At 42.0% G+C, this 22,474-nt stretch overlaps 1 protein-coding gene across 1 annotated transcript in view; it reads left to right on the top strand.

Annotated features, from left to right (window-relative positions):
• The first annotated feature begins 258 nt into the window (after positions 1 to 258).
• The window catches only part of C2H10orf67 (chromosome 2 C10orf67 homolog), a 92,980-nt gene continuing 70,764 nt past the window's right edge, over positions 259 to 22,474 (top strand). Inside the window, exons 1-3 of the mRNA XM_060003140.1 lie at positions 259 to 291; positions 3,167 to 3,310; positions 5,224 to 5,298. Of these exons, the coding sequence (XP_059859123.1) occupies positions 259 to 291; positions 3,167 to 3,310; positions 5,224 to 5,298 (252 nt within the window). The remainder of the gene's footprint in view (positions 292 to 3,166; positions 3,311 to 5,223; positions 5,299 to 22,474) is intronic.

Below are 22,474 nucleotides of genomic sequence, written 5' to 3'. Positions count from 1 at the left end.
GTAGCTCCCTGATGTCATCTGTGTACCAGATTCATTTTATCTTTTCACAGGTCCATCATTAGTGCATGGATTTTGCTATCATATTTCTGACTTCCCAGTAACAAGATGGCTGCTCCATTTCCAGCCTCCATCTGCATTTCACAGAGGAAGGAGAATAGGGGAGAAGTGGAATGGAGTGGTGGTAGCTCTACTAAAAAAGCAAAAACTTTCCATCGAAAACCCCAAAGTATTTATTGTTGGCCTTAACTACATCATCACATGACCCCTTTAACTGCAAAGGGTTCTGAAGGCGTGAGTATATTGGCGAGGCACATTACTGCCCCGACAAAGTCATGCTTCTCTCAGTAAGGAAGGACCTGTGTGATGGACACGGGGCTCTTAGCTATCCATGCCTACAGGTCATTCATTTTGAGGCTCCCTTCTTTCCTTTCACAAGCATTTAAAGACAGTATAAATGACAATATTTAAGGCAATATAGTCCTACTAATTACTTCTTTAACGTCATCCCACAAATTTTGAGATGTAGGATTTTTATTAGTATTTAGATTCAAGTGCTCCAATTTCCCATTTATTTTGTTGGCCCACTGTTTAATAAGAAGTTGGTTAGATCTCCACGCGTGCTCTTTAGTTACTGTTATGTTGCTGAGTTTTAACTTCAGTGCTTTGTTGTCAGCGGACAGTCTTTGTGAGATGAATTATTTGGTCTTTGTTGCGACTTGTCCTGAGGCTTTGTGTGAGGTCAGTCTTCATTATTGTGCCATGGAAATGAGAAATTAAAAATAACCTGTATTTGTTGAGTGTGTGTATATACATAGATGTGTATATATATATATATCCACACACACATGTACATGTGTGTATATATACATATATGCACATACACATATTGTCCATTTTGTTCAATATTAATATACCTATATTAACATTCTTCGGGACATTGTTTGCCTGGCAAAACTTTCTTATTTCTACACTGACCTCAGTTCTGTGTCATTGTATCTTAGGTATGTCTCTTGTAAACTGATCCATGGGAGTCTTAGGCCAGTAGAAGTTTTTTTGACCATACCAGGATTCCTGTCCCTCCCTTCTTCAGAACAAGCCGTCCATATGGGGCTGGATCTCCTAAAGGCAAAGTCATTTCATCTTGTCCCTGGAATTTAAGGAATTCTTTAAGCTTTCACTTGCTCTAGAATTTTTTTTCGTATTTCTCAAAATAGTAACCTTCATAAGTTGACAACATGGTATAAAGAAGGAGTATGAGTCAGTCACAACTCTGTTCAAATCTGGACCTTCCGCTTACCGGCCACGTAATGTTGGACTAGTTAGTCACTTAACCTCTCAAAGTCTTGATATCCTCAACTGCAAAATAAAACCTCCCACATAGTATCAGGATGCTAAAACCAAGCTTCTTCCCAGGGTGCTAGTAGCCAGGTATCAAATTCCAAAGCGAGTGTAAGATCCCATTTGCAGAATTTACGAAGAGAATGTTACACATCAGATCAATGACTTTTAGCTCTTTAATCAGACCAAGGATAATAAAAACGGGGATCAGGAGGTGAAGGGGAAAAATTGCCGAAGCAATTTCTTTAGGAAACACTGTTACCCTGCTCTTTCTGGGGGAGGGGTAGCAGAAGGGCTCTTCCTCGGCTCAAAGCCGGTAAGGCAGGCTTCTGTGGAACTTGAAATGTGTTTGCTGCTCTTGGAAGACTCAGAGGACCGGCGCCGATTCATGTGCAAGGAAGCTAACGTGGGCTGGGGCAAGAAGGGGGAGCGGCTGAGCTGGGATCAGTCTGCACTGCCAGAGTTGCCGGGGTGAGGGTTGTGTGATTGTTTCTTGTGGACCACATGTGGCCTCTGAGAAAAAGAGAGAGAGCGCCAGCTTGGGGTCATTCTGGGTCCTCTCCAGTTGACGGATTGAGAAGGACAGAGGGCCCCCAACAGAGGGGAGAAGAAAGGGTGAAACTCTAGATTCATAGGGCCCGATGGCGGAGTAGCAGTGACCACCTGGAGTAGAGAAGCAGCTGCTTGTCCCTGTGCATCCACAGGAGAGAGGGTACCTGCAGCGGGAACCTCTAGAGAAGCTGTGTTGGTGCCCGAGGGAAGAAGGGTCGTTCTCCTGTCCTACCAGACCAGGGTGAAGCCCCCCGCCAGGTAGGAATGGCCGTGTCCCTTTATCCCTTCTGCCTTGTCTGTGGTGGAGAAGCAGCTGGGGTGTGGGGGGAGGAGGTAAGAGGGGAGAGAGCTCAAGAGTGAATCCCACTCTTTTCCTTAAAGATGTGCAGGTGCCAGCTACTGCCCTTGGCCTGGAGTGCAGGGAGCAGCCTTACCTATGAATGAAGTTGGAAGTGTCACATTCTAAATGCTACTTTCGGGCTGTGTTTTGAGTGGTGATGGGACTTTCTGTTCCCAAGAATGAGTAGGAATTGCTTACAGTTTCCATTCAGGGCGAGGGAAGATTACCTAGTGAATACATTTTATTTTTTATTTCATTTTTTGAATTAAATATTTATTTATTTTGGGCTGCATTGGGTCTTAGTTGCGGTGCGTGGGCTTCTCTCTAGTTGTGGCTCGGGCTCCAGAGTGCATGGGTTCTGTAGTTGTGGTGCACGGGCCTAGCTGCCCCGTGGCATGTGGGACCTTAGTTCCCCGACCAGGGATGGAACTCACGTCACCTGCATTGTAAGGCGGATTCTTAACCATTGGACCACCAGGGAAGTCCTAGTGAATACATTTTAAATAGACAGTGGGAGACAAAAATACATTGAGTTTGGATGATACCAACCAGTTCTTAGTCAACACATTGGTTATATATTTAAGTACTTGGCTAGTAAATTCACAACAAATGTTGATTCTTGCCCATTTTTCCTGATCTGAAAATCACATATTGAAAATTATTTTTTCAAACGTTTTTTGATTCATGGCAAAGGATAACTTACTCTGTATGGGAGGAAACTGCTGGGAACCTCCTCTCCCTTCGTCCATCAGCATGTATTAGTTTAGCAGATTAACTGGAACCCCCAGTGTACATGACTTTGGAGAGGTAATCTTCAATTCAGGACAAGCCCCTGACCAGGTGCCCAAGTGATCTGCCCAGACCAGGCCAGGTGCTAGAATCTTTACACAGAGGGCCCTTAACTCTCTACAATAACGTATGTTTTTCCATTTTTAGATTATTAAATCTCTTCAGGTGGATTTTGGGTTCCTCAAACAATTGATTCCACTGAAGTTTGAGGACCGTCTTAGAGAGGAATCTTGCAGACTTTTCACTTCTCTACATGACAGGATCCTGACAATCGAAAAACGTTACCAACAGGTAGAAGTTCTCTCATTTCCTCTGTTTCATATGTGGATTAATTTTATGTTTAGATGTGTAGATACTACAGTTTTTAGCTTAGCAACTTATGAGGGCAATTTAATTTGTATGTGTTGTGTATCATGTGATGACTACATAAAGCTGTATGGTACCTATAGCTTTACTATGTGCAGAAACTTTTGTGAGTACCCTGTGTATGAACTCATTTAAGGCTCATGACTAACCTAGGTACAAAGTAGGTACAATTATTATACCCCTTTTACAGATGAGGAAACCAAGGCACAGAAAGGCTAATTCACTTGCTCAAGGTCACCATTTAAAAAACCGTCAGGGTTTAGGTTCCAGACCAGAGAGTTTAATGCTTGAATTTCAGCCCTTAACTACAGTTTTATATGACTTGTGTTTTAATGGCTCCGTAGGAACCAAAGACATGAAAACTCTGCTGCTCTGAGGAATTTCCTAAAATCTTTGATCAGGTTAGCATATTTATCTGTCATTAAGAACAGGCATCAGTGTTATTTTTCTGTTATAAAACAAAACACCCACGTGTTGTTGACCCCACCATTCAAAGTACCTTTTAATGCATTTCCTCTTTAAATCCCTCAACAATCCCTAAGTGGAAATCCTCTCATCCCTGCTCTGCAGATAAGGAAACTGAGCCACCAAGGTTAAGTCACTTGCTTAAAGTCAGACAGATAGTAAGTGGCACAGTAACATTGAAATCCAATTCTGCCTGACTCTAAAGCCCATTGGTGGTTTACACTCCATGCTAGAATCAAAATTCATATCAGAATCAAGAGTATTTTTTAACATCTTTATTGGCGTATAATTGCTTTACAATGTTGTGTTAGTTTCTGCTGTATAACAGTGAATCAGCTATACATATACATGTATCTCCATATCTCCTCCGTCTTGTGTCTCCTTCCCACCCTCTCTATCCCACCCCTCTAGGTGGTCACAAAGCACCGAGCTGATCTCCCTGTGCTATGCGGCTCCTTCCCACTAGCTATCTATTTTACGTTTGGTAGTGTATATATGTCCATGCCACTCTCTCCCTTCATCCCAGCTTACCCTTCCCCCGTGTCCTCAAGTCCATTCTCTACATCTGCGTCTTTATTCCTGTCCAGCCCCTAGGTTCTTCAGAACTCTTTTTCTTTTTTTTTAGATTCCATACAAGAGTATTTTTTTAATGTACTATCTTTCATTGTTATCCATAACAGATAGGATCAAATAATTTGATTAATCAGAAAGTGACTCTAGTTTGTGGATTAGTGGCCCTAGATTTCTTTCCATGAGCATAATTCATCCAAAAATACCAGGACCAGAAGAGGATGTGAACTCCAAATAGATTTCACTATTTTATTTTTTAATTAATTTTTATTGGAGTATAGTTGCTTTATAATGTTGTATTAGTTTCTGCTGTGCAGCAAAGTGAATCAGTTATACGTATACATATATCCACTCTTTTAAAGAGTTCCTTCCCATTTAGGTCACCACAGAGCACTGAGTAGAGTTCCCTGTGCTATACATTAGGTTCTCATTAGTTATCTATTTTATACATAGTAGTGTATATATGTCAATCCCAATCTCCCAACTTATCCCATCCCCCGATTTCACTATTTTATAAGCAGTTCTAAGACATTAGAAAGACTATGATATGGAAGATGAGAGAAAACGTTCACATCATCTATTTATTTTATCCATATGAGCTCTCTATTGCTTTTGGTTCAGTGTAAGTGAAAATGGAATGTGTTGTATTAGCTGTAAGCATAGGGGAAATGATTATAAAGTGAAGTTTTTGAGAGAGCATATGATTTGAATGATGGTTTTATACCGAGCCCCTCCCTTGTAGGTGTGAGAGTTGCATTTGGAAATCCATTGTGGTGCTTGTTGTATTTATTTTTCATTTGCAGAATGAGGATACCTTAAGAAAATGCTACAATCAGCAGCTGGCCGATGCCATAGCTACTATCAAAGGAATGTACCAGGTGAGTTTTGAGTGCCATCGTGGGTGAAACTGGCTTGATATCTTGTGAGTGCCCAGGGTGGGGCTCACCGTGGGTTCCCAGTCAGCGATTATAGCTTTGAAGGTCTAAGATTGTTCATGCTTACTTTAAACTGACCAAAATAACACTTTATGGTGACAGATAGAACTTTTCAGAAACTGAAAAATTCCAGTCTGGTATCTAGTCCACCTGGGCGAGCGATGCAGTATTCCAGAGTTTGTTTGGTGAGCATGCGGTTCGATAGAAGGAGGTCAGGGAGTCTCAAGAGAAGCTTCATCAGGTCTGTAGTAAATCCCAGGGAACAGTCTCAGATCCTCAGTGGAGTAACTTTTCTAATGATGGGGACGCGATCTATCTTCCAGACACCATGCTTCCTTCTCTTGATCATTTCCAGTCATTATTTTTTCATCTTAGCGAGGACCTTGTGATTCTTTTAGTATTTATAACTATAATCTTGTCTTTCATTGCAGTATATTTCCATAAAGCAATATTGCTTTCTTTACAGCAAATCGTGCTTTGATTGCATACCTCTTTTTCATGGTACTGAACACCTTTGATTTAACTATGTGATTGCTTGTTACGTGTCTCTGTTTTGTGCTGGACTGTAAGCCTTACAAGGGTAGGGACGCTTGTCTTGTGCACCGCCATGCCCTGCCTCTTAGCGCTGTGCCTGGTACACAATTAGCAATCAGCTAAAAATTGCTAAGTGAATGGAGGTTGCCTGAACTTGTGGCAGATACTGGTGGTTCCACTGTCATTCTTCCCCTTCCTTTTTTTATTAGCAGAAGCACTTCTTACTATGAAGCCAAAATGCTAGATCCTTTCTCAGCTTCTTTTCCAGCTATGGCATGAACAAGGGCAAGTTCAGGTCCAATGTGACCTGAAAGCAAGTTAACTGTGGGTTTAGAAAGGAGGTTCTTCTTCTTTTTGGCTGTGCCTTGCAGCATGTGGGATCTTACTTCCCCTACCAGGGATCGAACCCCTGCCCCCTGCAGTGGAAGCTCGGAGTCTTAATCACTGGACCGCCGGGGAAGTCCCTATTCTTTTTTTTTTTTTTTAATTAAAAGAGACTCAAGGGAAAATATACCCCTCTTTTTCTTTGTTTGACATTATTATGTCTCCTTCTGATGCTTGGAATTGCTGCAACCAACCTAAAAGCAAGGAGTGGGATACTTAGGATGTGCTAAGGGTAGCAGACTAGAAAAACAGAAAGCACTGGGGTCCTTGATGGCATCACCGAGCAACTAACTAACTCTGGACTTGCCCTGCCTCTGGCCCTTTTATGTCATGAGACAAAAACCCCCTTAGAATTTAAGCCACTGTTAATTGCCTGTTCAGTTACCTGTGGCTAAAAATATCCCAGAACCTATTGCCCTGTCAACAGCCTCTGTGACTCTGGGCCAACTTGTGTTTCCAAAGGTGACCCTGACACTGTCTCCCACTCACCTGCTCTTCCGCAAGGTTACCTTGCTTCTTCCTCACCCAGAGGTGGAGCCTAATTCCCCATCCCTGGATCTGAGGGGCCTCCGTGACTTGGTCATAAAGACAGAATGTGACGCTGCACGACTTCGAAGGCAGGGACAAAAGAAGCCTTGCAACTACATCCTATGCTCTCGGGATGTTTGCTCTCTGGATTCTCGCCTTCCGAATCCAGCTGCCATGCTGTTAGGAGCCCAAGCCATTTGGAGAGTCTGCATGTGGGTACTGGGGCCATTGGCCCAACTGAGCCCAGCCTTCAAGTCATCCAGCCCCCAGGCATTTAGTCTTGCCATCTGGGGTCCTGGCAAGGAGCAGGAGTGTGCCATCCTGCTACTCCTGTCCTAATTCCTTAGTGAGTGACCATGAGAAATAGTTGTTTTATGCCACTAAGTTTGGGGAGCTGTGTTATGCAGCAATAACTAGATAGCTGGAACGGTATCCTTACGCTCACATGAATAAGGGATTTAATTGCATTTGTTGGATAAATTACTTCCCTAGTGGTTCTGCCAGCACACTATAGCATCATGGTTAGGAGTTAGCATAGTGTATGTTTTAATACAAGGACTTGGGAGTCAAACTACTGCTTTCGAATCCTGGCTCTGCCACTTAATTGCGTGTGACCTTGGGCAAAGTACTCACCCTCTCTGCCTCAGTTTCTTCATCTGTCCGATGAGGATCATATTAGTACCCAGCTCATAGGCCTGTTTTGAGGATGAAATGAACTGATCCTTGTGAAGCAGTTACAACAGTGTTGGGCACATGATAAGTGCAGTCTAAATGTTTGTGAAACAAATAAGCTCTTATACAAATTCATGACACTCCTTGGTGTTGGTGTCTTTTTCTGGCCCTTTATTATCCCGTGTTAGTGTTTAGGCTTACAGTTTTCTGTCCACTGACCACAGATTTCAGATATAGTAAAGTGCCCTGAAGATATCTGTAATCCTTATCAATTTTTATTATGTTGAGGCATATGAAATTGCCATTTGCTCTTACAGTTCTGTTCTGAACATTCTTGTACTGTCTCAGGTACACATGTGAAAGAGTGCTTTTAAAGTATGTTTGTAAGAGTGGAATGGAGAGTATGTGGATTTTCATATTTATTATCTAAGGCCAAGAGCCTTCCAAACTGATCATAATATGAAAATATTTGTTACTCTTCTTCGTCGAGACTTGATATTGTCAGATGTTTAAATGTTTGTTGATCTCATGGACATGAAACTATTTCATTTTGTCTGATTTGTGTTTCCCTTGTTATTAATACGGTTAACCCTTTTAGAAATATGTGTATTGGGGCTTCCCTGGTGGCGCATTGGTTGAGAGTCCGCCTGCCGATGCAGGGGACACGGGTTTGTGCCCCGCTCTGGGAAGATCCCACATGCCACAGAGCGGCTGGGCCATGAGCCATGGCCGCTGAGCCTGCGCGTCCGGAGCCTGTGTGCCGCAACGGGAGAGGCCACGACAGTGAGAGGCCCACGTACCGCAAAAAAAAAAAAAAAATGTGTATCGGCCATTCAGTTTTCGTGTTCTGTGACGTGCCTGTTCAAATTCATTGTTTATTGTGTTACTTGTTTTCTTTTTGGTTAATAAGAGTATTTTAAAAAGCATATTTTGGATACTCATCTTTTGTTTGTTTTATGTGTTGCACATGTCTTCTCTTGGTTTTTTGTTCAATCTTTTTTTAAAATTTTTTAATTTTTTGGCTGCATTGGGTCTTCATTGCTGCGCACAGGCTTTCTGTAGTTGTGGCTTCTCTTCTTGCGGAGCACGGGCCCTAGAGCACATGGGATTCAGTAGTTGCTGCATGTGGGCTCAGTAGTTGTGGTGCATGGGCTTAGTTGCTCCGCGGCATGTGGGATCTTCCCGGCCCAGGGCTCGAACCCGTGTCCCCTGCATTGGCAGGCAGATTCTTAACCACTGTGCCACCAGGGAAGTCCCGTTTACTCTTCTTACAGTGTTCTTTAATAAACCAAAGTGGTTTTTTTACATTAATGTAGTCAAACTCCTATATTTTCCTCATGGTTTCCACGTTCTGTGTTTTGTTTTAAAAATGCTGCTATATCTTAAAGTCTTCTAAGATTTTTATATTATTGTCTTTTACATACATACAGGTCTTTAATCCACTGGGACTGATTTTTAGTATTGATGTGAAGGAGGGATTAATTTTTTCCCCATAATGATCCCCCAGGTTCTCAAGTTAATAACAGAAGATAATGTGTCATGTCAGAACTCCATGTATGTGTGTAGGTCAGATTTGGGGTATTTTGTTCTGTTCCATTCGTTAGATTATCTGTCCTTGTGGGAAATCCCACTAAAATTAATGTTACCCCAAAACTGGGTTTGTCTCTTGGTGGGTGTTGAGCCAAAAGACACAACCAAGCCGAAGACTGGGAGAAGGAAGGACTTATTACTTGCAGCAAGTAAGGGGAGCACTGGGGATCTCTTGCAGAGCAATGTCTCCCCAAACAGCAAAATTGGGGACGTTTAAACTAAGGGTTCATGCATATTCATAAAGGGACTTGGGCAGTGGAGAATTCAGCATAGAATTGGGGCAAAGGTTGACCGAGTCCTGGCTTTGGTTGATTGAAGTCAAGAGGGCCAACATCATTCTGTCCTCCACCTGGGTGGGGGCCTTAGTTCCTACAGAACTGAAGACAGGTGTCAGATGGTTATATACATCCCTTGAGGAGGAACTAGGACTCTGTTTTCTCGCTGAACTATTGTTTCTTTACTGCTCTTCCTTTGTTCCTTCATTTCCCTCACTTCCCTTTAGATTCTTAATTACTGGGCAAGCATTGTGGCCAGGCTTAGATCACAAAGTGGCTTAAGCCATGCCTGGGTCTCTTTCTCCCGGGACCCCCTACCCCATCTGCTTACATTAATACTTAATTGTAGGTGTTTGGTAAGATAAATTGTCTCATTTTCTTTTTTCAGGATGGCTTAAATATTCATGGCTCTTTCTTTGTTCTTCCATATACATTTTAAAATAAATCTATGTGGGGGGGGGAGATATTTTCTTCTACCATTCTAGGTTCTTCTGGCTACTCTGAGAATTCAGTTGACATGAGACAGATTAACAAGAGAAAACAAAAGTTTAATAACATGTACACATGGGAGAGACCCAGGAAAACTGAGTAACTTGCCAAAATGGCTGAAACCCTCACCTTAAATACCATCTTCTGCTAGAGACAAAAGAGGATGTTGGGGGTATGGTTTGGGACCTCAAGGGGGAGGAAGGAAATAGAGATGGAAAAGCAAATGTTTGGTAAACAAATGTTTGCTGGGTCCTGCAGAGACAGTGGGATACAGAGTGGACCCTAATCTATAGGCCCTGCCAAGTTTCTCCCAGCACACCTAGTCCATATTCTTTACAGATATCTCTAGTGATAGCTCCATTCTGGAGACAGGCCCTCTATCTAAATTCTTTAAGCAGCTAAGGGGGAGGTAACAAGAAAAGCTTTCTGAGTTTTCTGTTTCTTAAAAATAATCAGCCCAATTAATCCTCATGCCAAAGAGACACATTTGGGGATGGCAAATTTTGCTGTCCTACAATTTTACACCATTTCTTCATTCATCTCTGCCAGCTGCACTGTTGGGGCATCTAGCAAATTGTTAAGTAAAAGTGATGACAGCAAGCATCCTTATTTTATATCAATACTGAATACAGTATTTCAACATTACACATAATACTTGCTGTAGATATTTCTTTTGCAAAGAGACATTTGAAGAAATCATGAATGAATTTTAATTTTGTAAAATGTGGGGGTTTTGCATCTATTGAGAGGCCATATGATTTTTTCCCCCTTAATCTATTAGTGTGGTGAAATTAATTAGCTGATTTTTAAAAATGTGAAATCAACCTTACTTTCTTTGTATAAGCCCAACTTGGTCATGATGTGTTTTTTTGTTTGTTTCTTTTTAAAATTTGTTCCTGAACTTAGTGTGTTAATCTTTTGCTTAGGATATTTTAAACCTGTGAACATCAGTGTGGTGAGCTATACTTCTCCTTTTTTTGCGGTACGCGGGCCTCTCAGCGTTGTGGCCTCTCCCGTTGTGGAGCACAGGCTCCGGACGCGGAGGCTCAGCGGCCATGGCTCACGGGCCCAGCCGCTCCGCGGCATGTGGGATCTTCCCGGACCGGGGCACGAACCCGTGACCCCTGCATCAGCAGGCGGACTCTCAACCACTGCGCCACCAGGGAAGCACCTACTTTTCCTTTTTCATACTATTCTTTTTGGGTTTGGGAATCAGGATTATGGTAGCTTCACAAAATGAGCTGGGAAATGTTATCCGCATTTTGTTTCCTAGGAGCATTTGTGTAAAATTAGAACTTTTTCTTCCTTAAATATTTAGAACAGTCAGGGAAGCCACCTGGGCCTAGAGGAGTTGATTGATTGATTGACATATTTTGAACTCCCAATTTCCTTACTGATTATGAGACTATTTGGGTTTTGTATTCCTTTCGAGTCAGATATAGTGAAATATTTGTCTAGGGCCTTTATTTCCTTTAAACTCAAAAATGTGTTGGAATAAAGGCTTAATATATATCTCATTACTCTCGTATATTTTAATCCTATATTTTAAAACCCCACTGCATATTTTTATTACTATTTTATCCATTTTCATTGAGTTTTAAAATATCACTTATCACGTTTTTTATGACTAGGAGTTCTATGCTTGGTTGGTTTGGTTATTTTTTAATGGCTCTGGCTCTTTGCCCGTAACTTGTCCTGTTATTTCTATAAATATATTTCAGTGTACTTGATTGATCTTCCATGTTTCATAATTTCCATGTCTTTCATCTTTGAGGGTCTAATAAGTACTGGCTGTCGCTCATGATATGTCCTTTACTTTCGGGTTTCATGATTTTTGACTGTGAACTCATATTTCTGCAGAAACTCTTTGAGGCCTGGAATAGAGGTGAGTCTCTGTAGAGAAGATTTCTGTTTGCTTCTGTGAGACTCCTGGGTCTGTGACAGCTTTAACCTAATTCTCAGCTTGAGGCATTTTAGACCACCCAGATGTATGAATGTGGGCCATCTCATGCTTATAAAACTCAGAAGAGACTTTTCTCCACCTCTATACTTTGAGCCAAGTTTCCAGACAGGAGGCAATTTCACTTTTACTGGGATGGGAGGAGGTACAGGGTTCAAGGTGGTTACTTCTAGTTCCTTCTTACACTGAAGAGATGGCCCTTTGGTGTCTCAACCTTCATGGAGTGGTCTCCTATTATTTGGAATCACCACTTTGAGGAGGACCTGTGTGATGCCTTTTCTCTGTGCCCTGTTAAGAGGTGAAAACCAAAGTTCACATTTACCTGGTTTCGCAGTGCCCTGGAGTACGGGCCAGCTTCAGTGTCCTGCACAAGTCTCTGGATGTCTGCACTCACTTAATTTTGGCTGAACTATTCCTTACTTTGTCAGTTTATAGAAGCCTTTCACCTATCTCTCCAGAATCTTTGTTGTTTACAAAGTAAGTCAGAATAACATGATTTTTTTTTTTGAAACATGCTTTTATAGTCCTTTGTGTCTTCGACAATTTCTGGGTCACTGATAAACTTTTAGTGTGTATTAAATGCTCAAAAAATATGACAGAATAAGTGACTGTCACCCTTTCTATATACTTTTTGTATGTCTAGGAATAGAAAGCCCTGAAAGGATTAAATGCTTTATATGCATCGGTGTTGCATAAACATGTGCTGGTTAAATATGCTTAGCCAACAGTGTATTAACTGTGGTTCATTGGTTTATCTAATTAAAGAATTATTTTAAAGATATAAAAGTGATTCTTTGAACTTTTGCTTTGGCTTGTTGGCATCGCTTTGATCCATGACCTTAGACAGCCTTCCAGATCCTGGCCACCCAGTTTGTTAAGGCCTAGTCATAAGAAAGAACAGAAGAGTTGAAAAAACAACCCAAGCACACACTTTTGGTTAAGAGGTAACTTTTGGTTAAGTGTAAATGACTCTCTGCTGCCCTCTGGAGACCAGTTCAGGATACAGGTACAAGTGCTTTTTCAGCTACGGAGCAAGGTTTTAAATCTATTTAACTATTAAAACAATTTCTTGTGTGATATTATAGTACTTTATTTTCAGATAAAAGAAAAAGTTTTGATAAAAATTACACTTTATTTAGCTTCTTTTGGTCTTGGAAATGTATCAGCTCTGATTCAGATAAGAAAACACACTACTCTAGGTCCCTCAGACACTGAGGGATTTAGGAGCATATAAAATCCTTAGAGAGGACTTCCCTGGTGGTGCAGTGCTTAAGAATCCACCTGCCAGTGCAGGGGACACGGGTTCGAGCCCTGGTCCGGGAAGATCCCACATGCCACGGAGCAACTAAGCTTGTACGCCACAACTACTGAGCCTGCACTCTAGAGCCTGCGTGCCACAACTACTGAAGCCTAAGAGCCACAACAAGAGAAGCCACCACAATGAGAAGCCTGCACACTGCAATGAAGACCCAATACAGCCAAAAAAAAAAAAAAAAAATCCCTTAGAGAGACTGGAGGAATAAAAGTTTGGGAGACTGTCACTAGCTTTCAAATTAATAAGCAGTTTTCCCAACGTCATTTGTTGAATATCTTTTCCTTTTTCATTGATTTACGATGTTTCCCTCATGTTAAATGATAAACTGAGGCATGTTACATTTTTAAGAGTTTACTTGAGCAAAAATAAATAAGTCATGGGGAGATATTGTACGAAATAAGGAATATAGTCAATAAAATTGTAATAATTTTGTATGGTGACAGATGGTAACTTAGACTTACTGTGATGATCACTTGGTAATGTACACAAATATTGAACCACTATGTTGTACACCTGAAACATAATATTGTATGTCAATTATATTTCAATAAAAGTGGGGAGGGATGAGTAAAAAGAACAAATTTTTTTTTTAAGTTTATTTGAGGGAAAATTGATTCGAGTCAGGCAGCACTAAATCAGAAGTAGTTAGGAGCACTCCAACCAACACAGGAGTCAGGGGAAAAACTTTTAGAGAGAAAAGGTAGAAGCAAAGCAAGGAGGTTATTGGCTGTAGCTTAAGTGTTTGCCTTCTATGGAAAAGCCTCATTGTCTGTTTGTGACTGGTTGTCCTTAGGTATTGATTTCTTAACCTTGAGGCATTTACAGGTTCAGGTTGGGGTTTGCTTACATAGGCTGCTAAGGTATTAGAGCCACCTCAGTCTGACGGCCTCCTTGTTTAATTAACACTCATCATACACCAACAATAAGGTTTATCTCAAGGTTATCTCTGCTATTTTGTGGCTATATAAGATTATCTATGCAGTGTTATAGCTCTCCATTGCTGTTTTGGTATTTAATGTTTTTAGCATTATAATATGTTAATACCTGGTAAGTTTGGGTCTTTTTTCATTAGTTTTCTTTCTCAAAAATGTCTTTGATCTCTTATTTTTCCAGATAAATTTTAAAATAATTGTGTTTACTTCCATTCCAAAACGGCCTCCCTTGGCATTTTTATTAAAATGGAACTGTTTGGAAATTTATTCATGAATTTTGGAAGAAATCTGTATCATTTACAATAATCAGTCTTCCTATCCAAGAATATTTCTTGATTCACTTATGTCTTATTTCATGTATCTCAGTGCAGTTTTATAATTTTATTTATGTGGGTTGTATATCTTTTTCATACAACTAAATTATTCCTAAATATCTTACGTTTTTAGAAGATGAGATAATTTTTGTCATATTTTGAGTATTTTGATATACATGGAAACTGTTGATTTTTAGCAGCTTTATTGAGATATAATTTACACAGCATAAAGTTCATTCATTTAAAGTGTACAGTTCAATGGCTTATAGTATATTTACAGAATTGTGCAGCCATCACTGCATTTGATTTTTTTTTTTTTGGCCGCATGGCTTCTGGGATCTTAGTTCCCTGACCGGGGATCAAACCTGGGCCCCGGCAGTGAAAGTGTCAAGTCCTAACCACTGGACTGATAGGGAATTACCACCCTAAGCTAATTTTAAAAGAGTTTCATCAACCCCCAAAGAAAGCTTGTACCCATGAGCAGTCATTCCCTATTCTCCCCTCTCCCTTTTCCTCTCCTGTTTCAAATCTCTGGCAACTGCTAAACTCCTGTCGCTGTGGATTTACCTGTTCTGACTATTTCATATAAGTGGGATTGTACAATATGTGCTCTTTCAGTTGACTTCTTTTACTTCAGCATAATGTTTTTGATGTGAAACCACTCATTTTTATAACTACTGTTTCCGACCACTTTGTTGATAGATTTCCAAATGTGGGATTATCAGATCTCATTTTAACAGTTCTTAATTTATTTGTATTTTCTTTTTTTTTAAATTAATTTAATTAATTTGGTTGTGCCGGGTCTTAGTTGGGGCCGGCGGGCTCCTTAGTTGTGGCTCACCAGCTCCTTAGTTTTGGCGTGCGAACCCTTAGTCGCGACTTGCATGTGGGATCCAGTTCCTTGACCAGGGATCGAACCCCGGGCCCCCTGCATTGGGAGTGCGGAGCCTTAACCACTGTGCCACCAGGGAAGTCCCATTTGTATTTTCTAAATATTTACATCTACTAACTGAAAATGATAACATGCCTTAAATTCTCAAATGTATATCACTTTTTTACACTAGACAGAAGTTGCAGAATAATATTAAATAGTGCTCAAGAGAGTGATCATTTCCACTGAATTTGAAGGGAGTCCTACCTGTAATTCATCATTAAACATAAGAACGGCTTTTTGTTTGGAAGAGTTTATTGAATCCATTCCTTGTTGGAGCAGCTGGATGGAAGGAGGGTCAGACTAATTAGTCCTTTGAGATGGGCTGATTGTAGAGATGTCATTAACCTACAGCCTTGGTGCATTGGGCAATAAAGTAAAAATAGAATATATATTTATGGGGGGAGGCCAAAACTTCATCAGAAAAGTAGGTCAAAAAAGAGTTACAGTCGGAGGGACTTGAGATGGATGTTAGGTGTACACAGCCAAATGGGGATCAGGGAACCAGAGAAGATTAAGAAAAATCAGGCTAGAATGGATGACACAGAGGTGATCTAACTCCTGAGGTTGGGTTCTTAAATGCTCCCAGAAAAGCGTTGCCGAGATGAATCAAGTCCCTTTACAGAGGCCCAAGTGGTTTAGACTCTGCCCCTCATTCCTGAATGGGGAAGGACTGGGCGCTTCCTCGCCTTGTCAAGGTAGGGAATCAAATGTGTATCCTAAGGAGGGAACAGAATTGGGGTAGGGACCACAGTTCTTTGGCACTAATGCATTGGGAAAACCTATAACCAGCCTCACACCCCATGTGATGCCTGTAGCTCCTGGCAGAGAAGAGAGTCCTGTGACTTTTATAAAACTGAAGAGTCTGAATTAGACTAAGACATGTGTCTTTGCAGAGGCATCAAGGTGAAGTGCAGATGAAGGCTGGCAGCCTGGTGGAGGTGATTCTCAGTTCAGACCCTTTGGCATGGAACATAGTTTAACTTTGCTTTCAAGTTTGGAATACGCTCACTTCCTGTGTCTTACGTACTGCATGTACTTAGATGCTTCTTTAGATGATGGTCTCCCAGGTCTTTTAAAGAGAATTTTAGAGAGACTTAGCTTTATTCTGTTCTCTGTCTACACTGAATGATGAGACTTTTCTTATACATAGAATAATTTGTGACTAGCCCAGAACTGTGCATAGTAGGTCCTATGAATATGTACAGAATGGATGCTGATGTGTTCTTGCAGGACTCTGTGTAGAAGAGCTCTCTTAGGGTGCCAGCGTAACAGGAGAATACGTCCTATTGTTCAAAAGCCTTAGGCACATCCGCACCCCCAGAGTGCTTGAAACAGAACCATCAGAATTTCATTTCCTCAAATCGAATCGCCTCCCTCTCCTTTACTAACTGGGGGCTAATGAATGAAGTCATTACCTTCTTAGTGGGTATTCTTTCTTCTGTGAGTAAAATCTGGGCCAGAGGGCCTTAGGGAACTGACTGTTGGGGGCACTTTGGAGGAGAAGAGGGGGATGGGGAGGCATGTTTACCCTGAGAAAAGGATACAGAGGAGTAGAGAGAGCCCTGCATAAGCTGTACCTCCATCGTTCTGCACAGACCTGATCTCCTGGAATCTGACATAGTCTGGGGCTCCAGTTCTTTTGTCTTAGGTGGCATTGGTGACAGGGCATTGGTTAAAGATCTGTGAGTAACAGTGCTTGGGGAAACTTCCTCCTTTTCCCTAGGCAGATAATTAATGACAGTGAAAGCAGTTATCACTTATGGACGTATTTACTATGGCCCAGGCACTCTGCAAAATGCTTCATGTGTAGCATCATATTGATTATATTTCTATAAAAATACAAAAAAATGACTAGCGTTAAACTCAAATGGATTGCAGAAAAATGCAGATTTTAATATCTGAATTTTTATCTCAACGCCTTCCTTTTCGGTGAGACTGTAATCGGCGTTCAGAAGGAAAGGTAAATGGAACTATCTCCTCTTCTGAGTGTCCTCACTCAGATATTTGGAGAAAAGCCTTATATTCATGTGTTCTCCCCTCTGGCTAAGCCATCATCTACTGGAATGGAAAATTGTTATAAGTTGACTTCAAATATTCTCCCATGATGTCTTCCCCATCAAATACTCACGTGTCTTTTTTGGTAACTTTGAAGAGATCTTGCAAACAACTCATAGTTCATTTTGCAGAACTGCAACCTTTTTATGGATAGCAAGTAGCAGTGCTTGTTTCAAGGAAAGCATTTCAGGTTTGTCCTCTTCTTTACTTTCTCAAATGTAGATGAAGATTCAATTCAGAATTACCCAAATCTGTTTCAAGGCTGTCATGTTAAAAAATGAGTTTGTTAAAATGGTAAAATAATAAAATTGTTTTTGTTTATTTTATTTATTTTTAGCTGCATTGGGTCTTTGATGCTGCGAGCGGGCTTTTCTCTAGTTGCGGCCAGCGGGGGCTACTCTTCATTGCGGTGCGCGGGCTTCTCATTGTGATGGGTTCTCTTGTTGCAGAGCTTGGGCTCTAGGTGTGCGGCCTTCAGTAGTTGTGGCACATGGGCTCAGTAGTTGTGGCTCGCGGGCTCTAGGGCACAGGCTCAGTAGTTGTGGCGCACGGGCTTAGTTGCTCCACGGCATGTGGGATCTTCCCGGACCAGGGCTCGAACCTGTGTCCCCTGCATTGACAGGCAGATTCTTAACCACTCTGCCACCAGGGAAGCCCTAAAATTGTTTTTAAAAGTCTCTGAACGGTGGGCTTCCCTGTTGGTGCAGTGGTTAAGAATCTGCCTGCCAATACAGAGGGCACGGGTTCGAGCCCTGGTCCGGGAAGATCCCACATGCCGTGGAGCAGCTAAGCCCGTGCGCCACAACTACTGAGCCTGCGCCCTACAGCCCGCGAACCACAGCTACTGAAGCCCGTGTGCCTAGAACCCGCGCACCACAACGAAGAGTAGCCCCTGCTCTCCACAACTAGAGAAAGCCCGTGTGCAGCAATGAAGACCCAATGCAGCCAAAAATAAATAAATAAATTTATATTAAAAAAAAAAAGAAACCTTATTAAAAAAAATAGTCTCTGAACAGGGAAAGTATTTATTCTTAAAATAGAAGCCTTGCTGTGTTGATTGTCATTGTCTTCCACCTCTGGAGGGTTGCAGAGATATAGAAGATCCCTTTCTAACAACTTTAGATTCCAAATTTTAATGCAGCAAATATTGTCCAGGTGTCAAATGATTTTTACTTCAAATTTTTTTTAAAGTCCTAATAACAGTACTGTGCAATAAAACACCAACATTTCAGTATTTGGAGGGGACTGAATTTTCTGTACTCTGACTTATGAAACCATGATGGGCTTCTGCTAAGGGCAGGACGCGTGCTTTTGGATTGTGACCAATTCCTTTGCCTGGAGCAATGGCCTGAATGAGGCTTTTTGTTGAAAAGAGAGTGAGAGAGAAAACTGCTTAGATGAAATGGCAAGAAACTAAAGACTATAAAGAAGAGTTACAAAATAAATCATCCCGTACTCACCGAGACACAAGCTGTATGAAGCATCTTCCCCTTTAACTCTGCCCTTTCTCCTGTGTGATCACCCCCTTGCCTTCTCTAGTGCGGCAGGATGTGATAAGGGTGTCCTTCCACCTCTAGATGTAGGGAGGGCACCTTTCTTATGGGAGATTGATTTCCTGCTTTCACGGAGACAGAAAGGAGGGTCTGAGTGTCCCATTTCTTAAGAAACTTTAATTCAAAATAATCAATATGCCATTGAGGCCCACTTTAGGGCGGCCTACGCTGGGCCCCAGCAAACGATGATGAATTTTGGCAAGCTTAAGGAAAATGGGAGAAAGGCAGGGAGGTGGCCCACTTGACATCATAGAGGCGTTTAAGTTTCAAGGCACCGCCAGGGAACTGCCAGTGCTTTGGTATGACTGGAAGACAAGAAGGCTGAGAAAGTGGTGAGAGGGGATACAGGAAAAGGAACCTACAGAATTTATATTTTATCTCAGAGACATCAAAGAATCATGGTAGAATTCTAAGCAGCTTTCGTGACCTGCTTAGATTTGCAAACTTGAGAGATAAATATTACTGGAGTATTTATGAGACTTGATAAATAATACTTGTCTTCCCTACTGAGGTTCTGGACCAGTTAAAATAAAGTCAGGGAGCTAGCAGACGGAGATCGTCCGTCTTACTGATAACACAGGCTATTCAGTGCTGAACCCCGAATTTGGCAGATTAACTCCCATCACAGGCAGCAGTGGGCTGAGGAGGTCTCTTCCTGCCAGAGCAAAGCATCTGCTCCCCAAAGAGAAGGGCAAGGGGGAGGGGATGGCCAAGATGTGACCAAGTTCCTTCTTCCAAGGTCTTAATCAGATAATCGATGGAGGATGTCACTCCACGTGGAAGGAAACAACATTCCCTGGGTTTTTCTTCTTCTCTTAATACATTAAACTTAACTGTTTAGCCTGTGATCAACTAGGCGTGGGTCTGAGCCTTGGGGGAGAGGAAAGCCCCACTCCCACCTTCATGATGCAGCCCCCCCAATACCAACCACCGCTCCTCTGGGGATCCCGAGACTGCTGGTGACCCAGAAGACTCAGCATCGGGTTAGAAGAGTGCATTATTTACATTAAACTCCAAGGTCACTTTGTATCCCCTACTGAGAATTTACTTCCTAGTCTGTTTCTCACCCCAGATTACATCCAGCTGTGTTGACCAATATTGTCTGTCAGGAGGTTTTGCCCATGAGGTCAAATAGCATCATAAAATTATTCTAATAATAAAAAGCCAACAGTTACATCAAATCAACAGATTTGAATATTAACTCCCTACTTTCGACTGCCAAAGGAAAAATTAAATATTAAATTTTCTTGTAAGAAAAGAATTAAAGTCCAAAATAAAATGTTCTTGCCCTCGTGAATTAAAAGACCAAAGACACACTCCTGCCTCCTTCCCCTCCCTGTGCCCTGCATCAGAGCCAAGCTCTCAGGGTGCAGTGTGGTCAGAAGATCGGTTACATGAAGGGAGGGAGGATGGAGCAGATGTCAGTGCCTCAAGCACCATGGGCACCAGTTCTTAACTGCCAGAGAAGGCACTGTACTATGGAAAGGAGACGAGCCATACGTAGTAAACGCTGTGGTGCTGGGCTGGAGCGGGAGGCATTGTGTGAATGTCTGTTCTTTCGTTGTAGATATTAGGATTCTCCAGAGAAGGAGAACCAGTAGGGTGTGTGGGGAGAGAGAGGGGGAGAGAGAGATGGAGATTTAAGGAATTGGCTTCTGTGGTCCCAGAGGCTGGCAATTCTGAAATCTGAAAAGTAGGCTGGCAGGCTGGAGACCCAGGGAAGAACTGATGTTACAGCTCGAGTCTGAAGACACTCTGCAGTTAGAATTCCCTCTTCCTCTGGGAATCTCAGTCTTTCTCTGAAGGCCTTCAAGCTGATTGGATGAAGCCCACCCACAGTGTGGAGGATAATCTGCTTTCCTCAAAGTCTCTTCATTTAAATGTTAACCTCACATAGGAAATACCTTCACAGCAACATCTAGGCTGGTGTTTGACCAAATCTCTGGATACTAGAAAAGGAAGCCAGGCTCAAGCCCTCTCCTCCCCTGCAGGCTGCTAGTGTACGGGAGGCTGGGACTGGGAAAGGTCAGGAGCTTTGATGGGTAAGAGTCAGCTGGATTGGAATTTGGGGGGTTGAGTTTTGGGGTTTTTAAGTTTTTTGGCCCTTCCTTCTTTCTTTCCTTCCTTCCTCCCTTCCTCTCCTTTCCCTCTTTCTTCTTTCTTTCTTTCTTTCTTTCTTTCTTTCTTTCTTTCTTTCTTTCTTTCTTTCTTCCTTCCTTCCTTCCTTCCTTTCCTTCCTTCCTTCCTTCCTTTCCTTCCTTCCTTCTTCCTTCCTTCCTTCCTTCCTTCCTTCCTTTCTCTTTCTTTCTTTCTTTCCCTCTTTCTTCCTTCCTTCCTTCCTTTCTCTTTCTCTTTCTTCCTTCCTTCCTTCCTTCCTTCCTTCCTTTCCTTCCTTCGTTCCTTCGTTCCTTCCTTTCCTTCCTTCCTTCCTTCCTTCCCTTCTCTCTCTCTCTCTCTCTCTCTGTCTTTCTCTTTCTCCCTCTCTCTCTCTCTCTGTCTCTCTCTTTCTTTCTGTGTTTTCGCTGCTATCTAAGAGTTAAAAAAAAAAGTCATGGCAGTTTCCCGAGAGCTCTTCTAAGAGACTGAAACATGAGACAGGATATCAGATTTGAAGGGGTGGTGAAAACAAAACCCTGCTTTCTGCTCACCTCCTCTTGAGCCTGGCTCATTCAATAAACACTAGTAAAACATCAGAAACATTCCTGGAGATGAAGAGAAATGAATCCAATGTGTTTGGGCCTTACGATTACTTTATGAAATGTCAAAAGTGAAACTCTTTTTCTTCCAACGAACTGTGGCCTCCGCTGCCCTGAAGTCCAGAGGGGACGAGTGCATCCTGAAGGCAGGTTGACCCCAGCAATGCCATGTGTGTGCAGCATCTCAGCCCAGTTCCTGGTGGGATTTTTTTTTTTTTTTTTTTTTTTTTTTTTTTTTTTGGTACGCGGGCCTCTCACTGTTGTGGCCTCTCCCGTTGCGGAGCACAGGCTCCGGAAGCGCAGGCTCAGCGACCATGGCTCACGGGCCCAGCTGCTCTGCGGCATGTGGGATCTTCCCGGACCAGGGCACGAACCCATGTCCCCTGCCTTGGCAGGCAGACTCTCAACCACTGCGCCACCAGGGAAGCCCTCCTGGTGGGATTTTAAATGAGCTCCCAGAGGTCGTTTGTGCTGTGTTATAAAGGAGGTGACTTGGCCAGCTTGTCAGGAGCATCTTTGTTTTGCTATTTTTTTAGGAGGACAAATAAATCCATCCTATTCAGAACATAAAGATTAGTGAGCAAAAAACAAGTAATAAACAAATGGACCCAAGAAGAATGTCTATAAGATATAGAAAGAACAGAGCAGTGGAAGGCAGGTGGGCAGGGGAGGGATGCTAAGGCTTCCCAGAGCAGGTGACATCTGGGTTTGGATGACAAACAGTAACAACAATAATAAACGCTAAGATATAATACTGGGAGCTGACGGTGCTGTAAACACTGTCCAAAATTGTTTACATGCACTATCTTATTTAATTCTCACAACAATTCAGATAGTGTTATTGTTTGTCCCATTTTACAGATGATAAAACTGAGACACAGGGGATTT

The sequence above is a fragment of the Delphinus delphis genome, chromosome 2 (assembly GCF_949987515.2).
Source record: "Delphinus delphis chromosome 2, mDelDel1.2, whole genome shotgun sequence".
Taxonomy (NCBI): domain Eukaryota; kingdom Metazoa; phylum Chordata; class Mammalia; order Artiodactyla; family Delphinidae; genus Delphinus; species Delphinus delphis.
The sequence above is the reverse complement of the archived record's forward strand: the minus strand, read 5'-3'. Positions and strand labels throughout refer to the sequence as shown.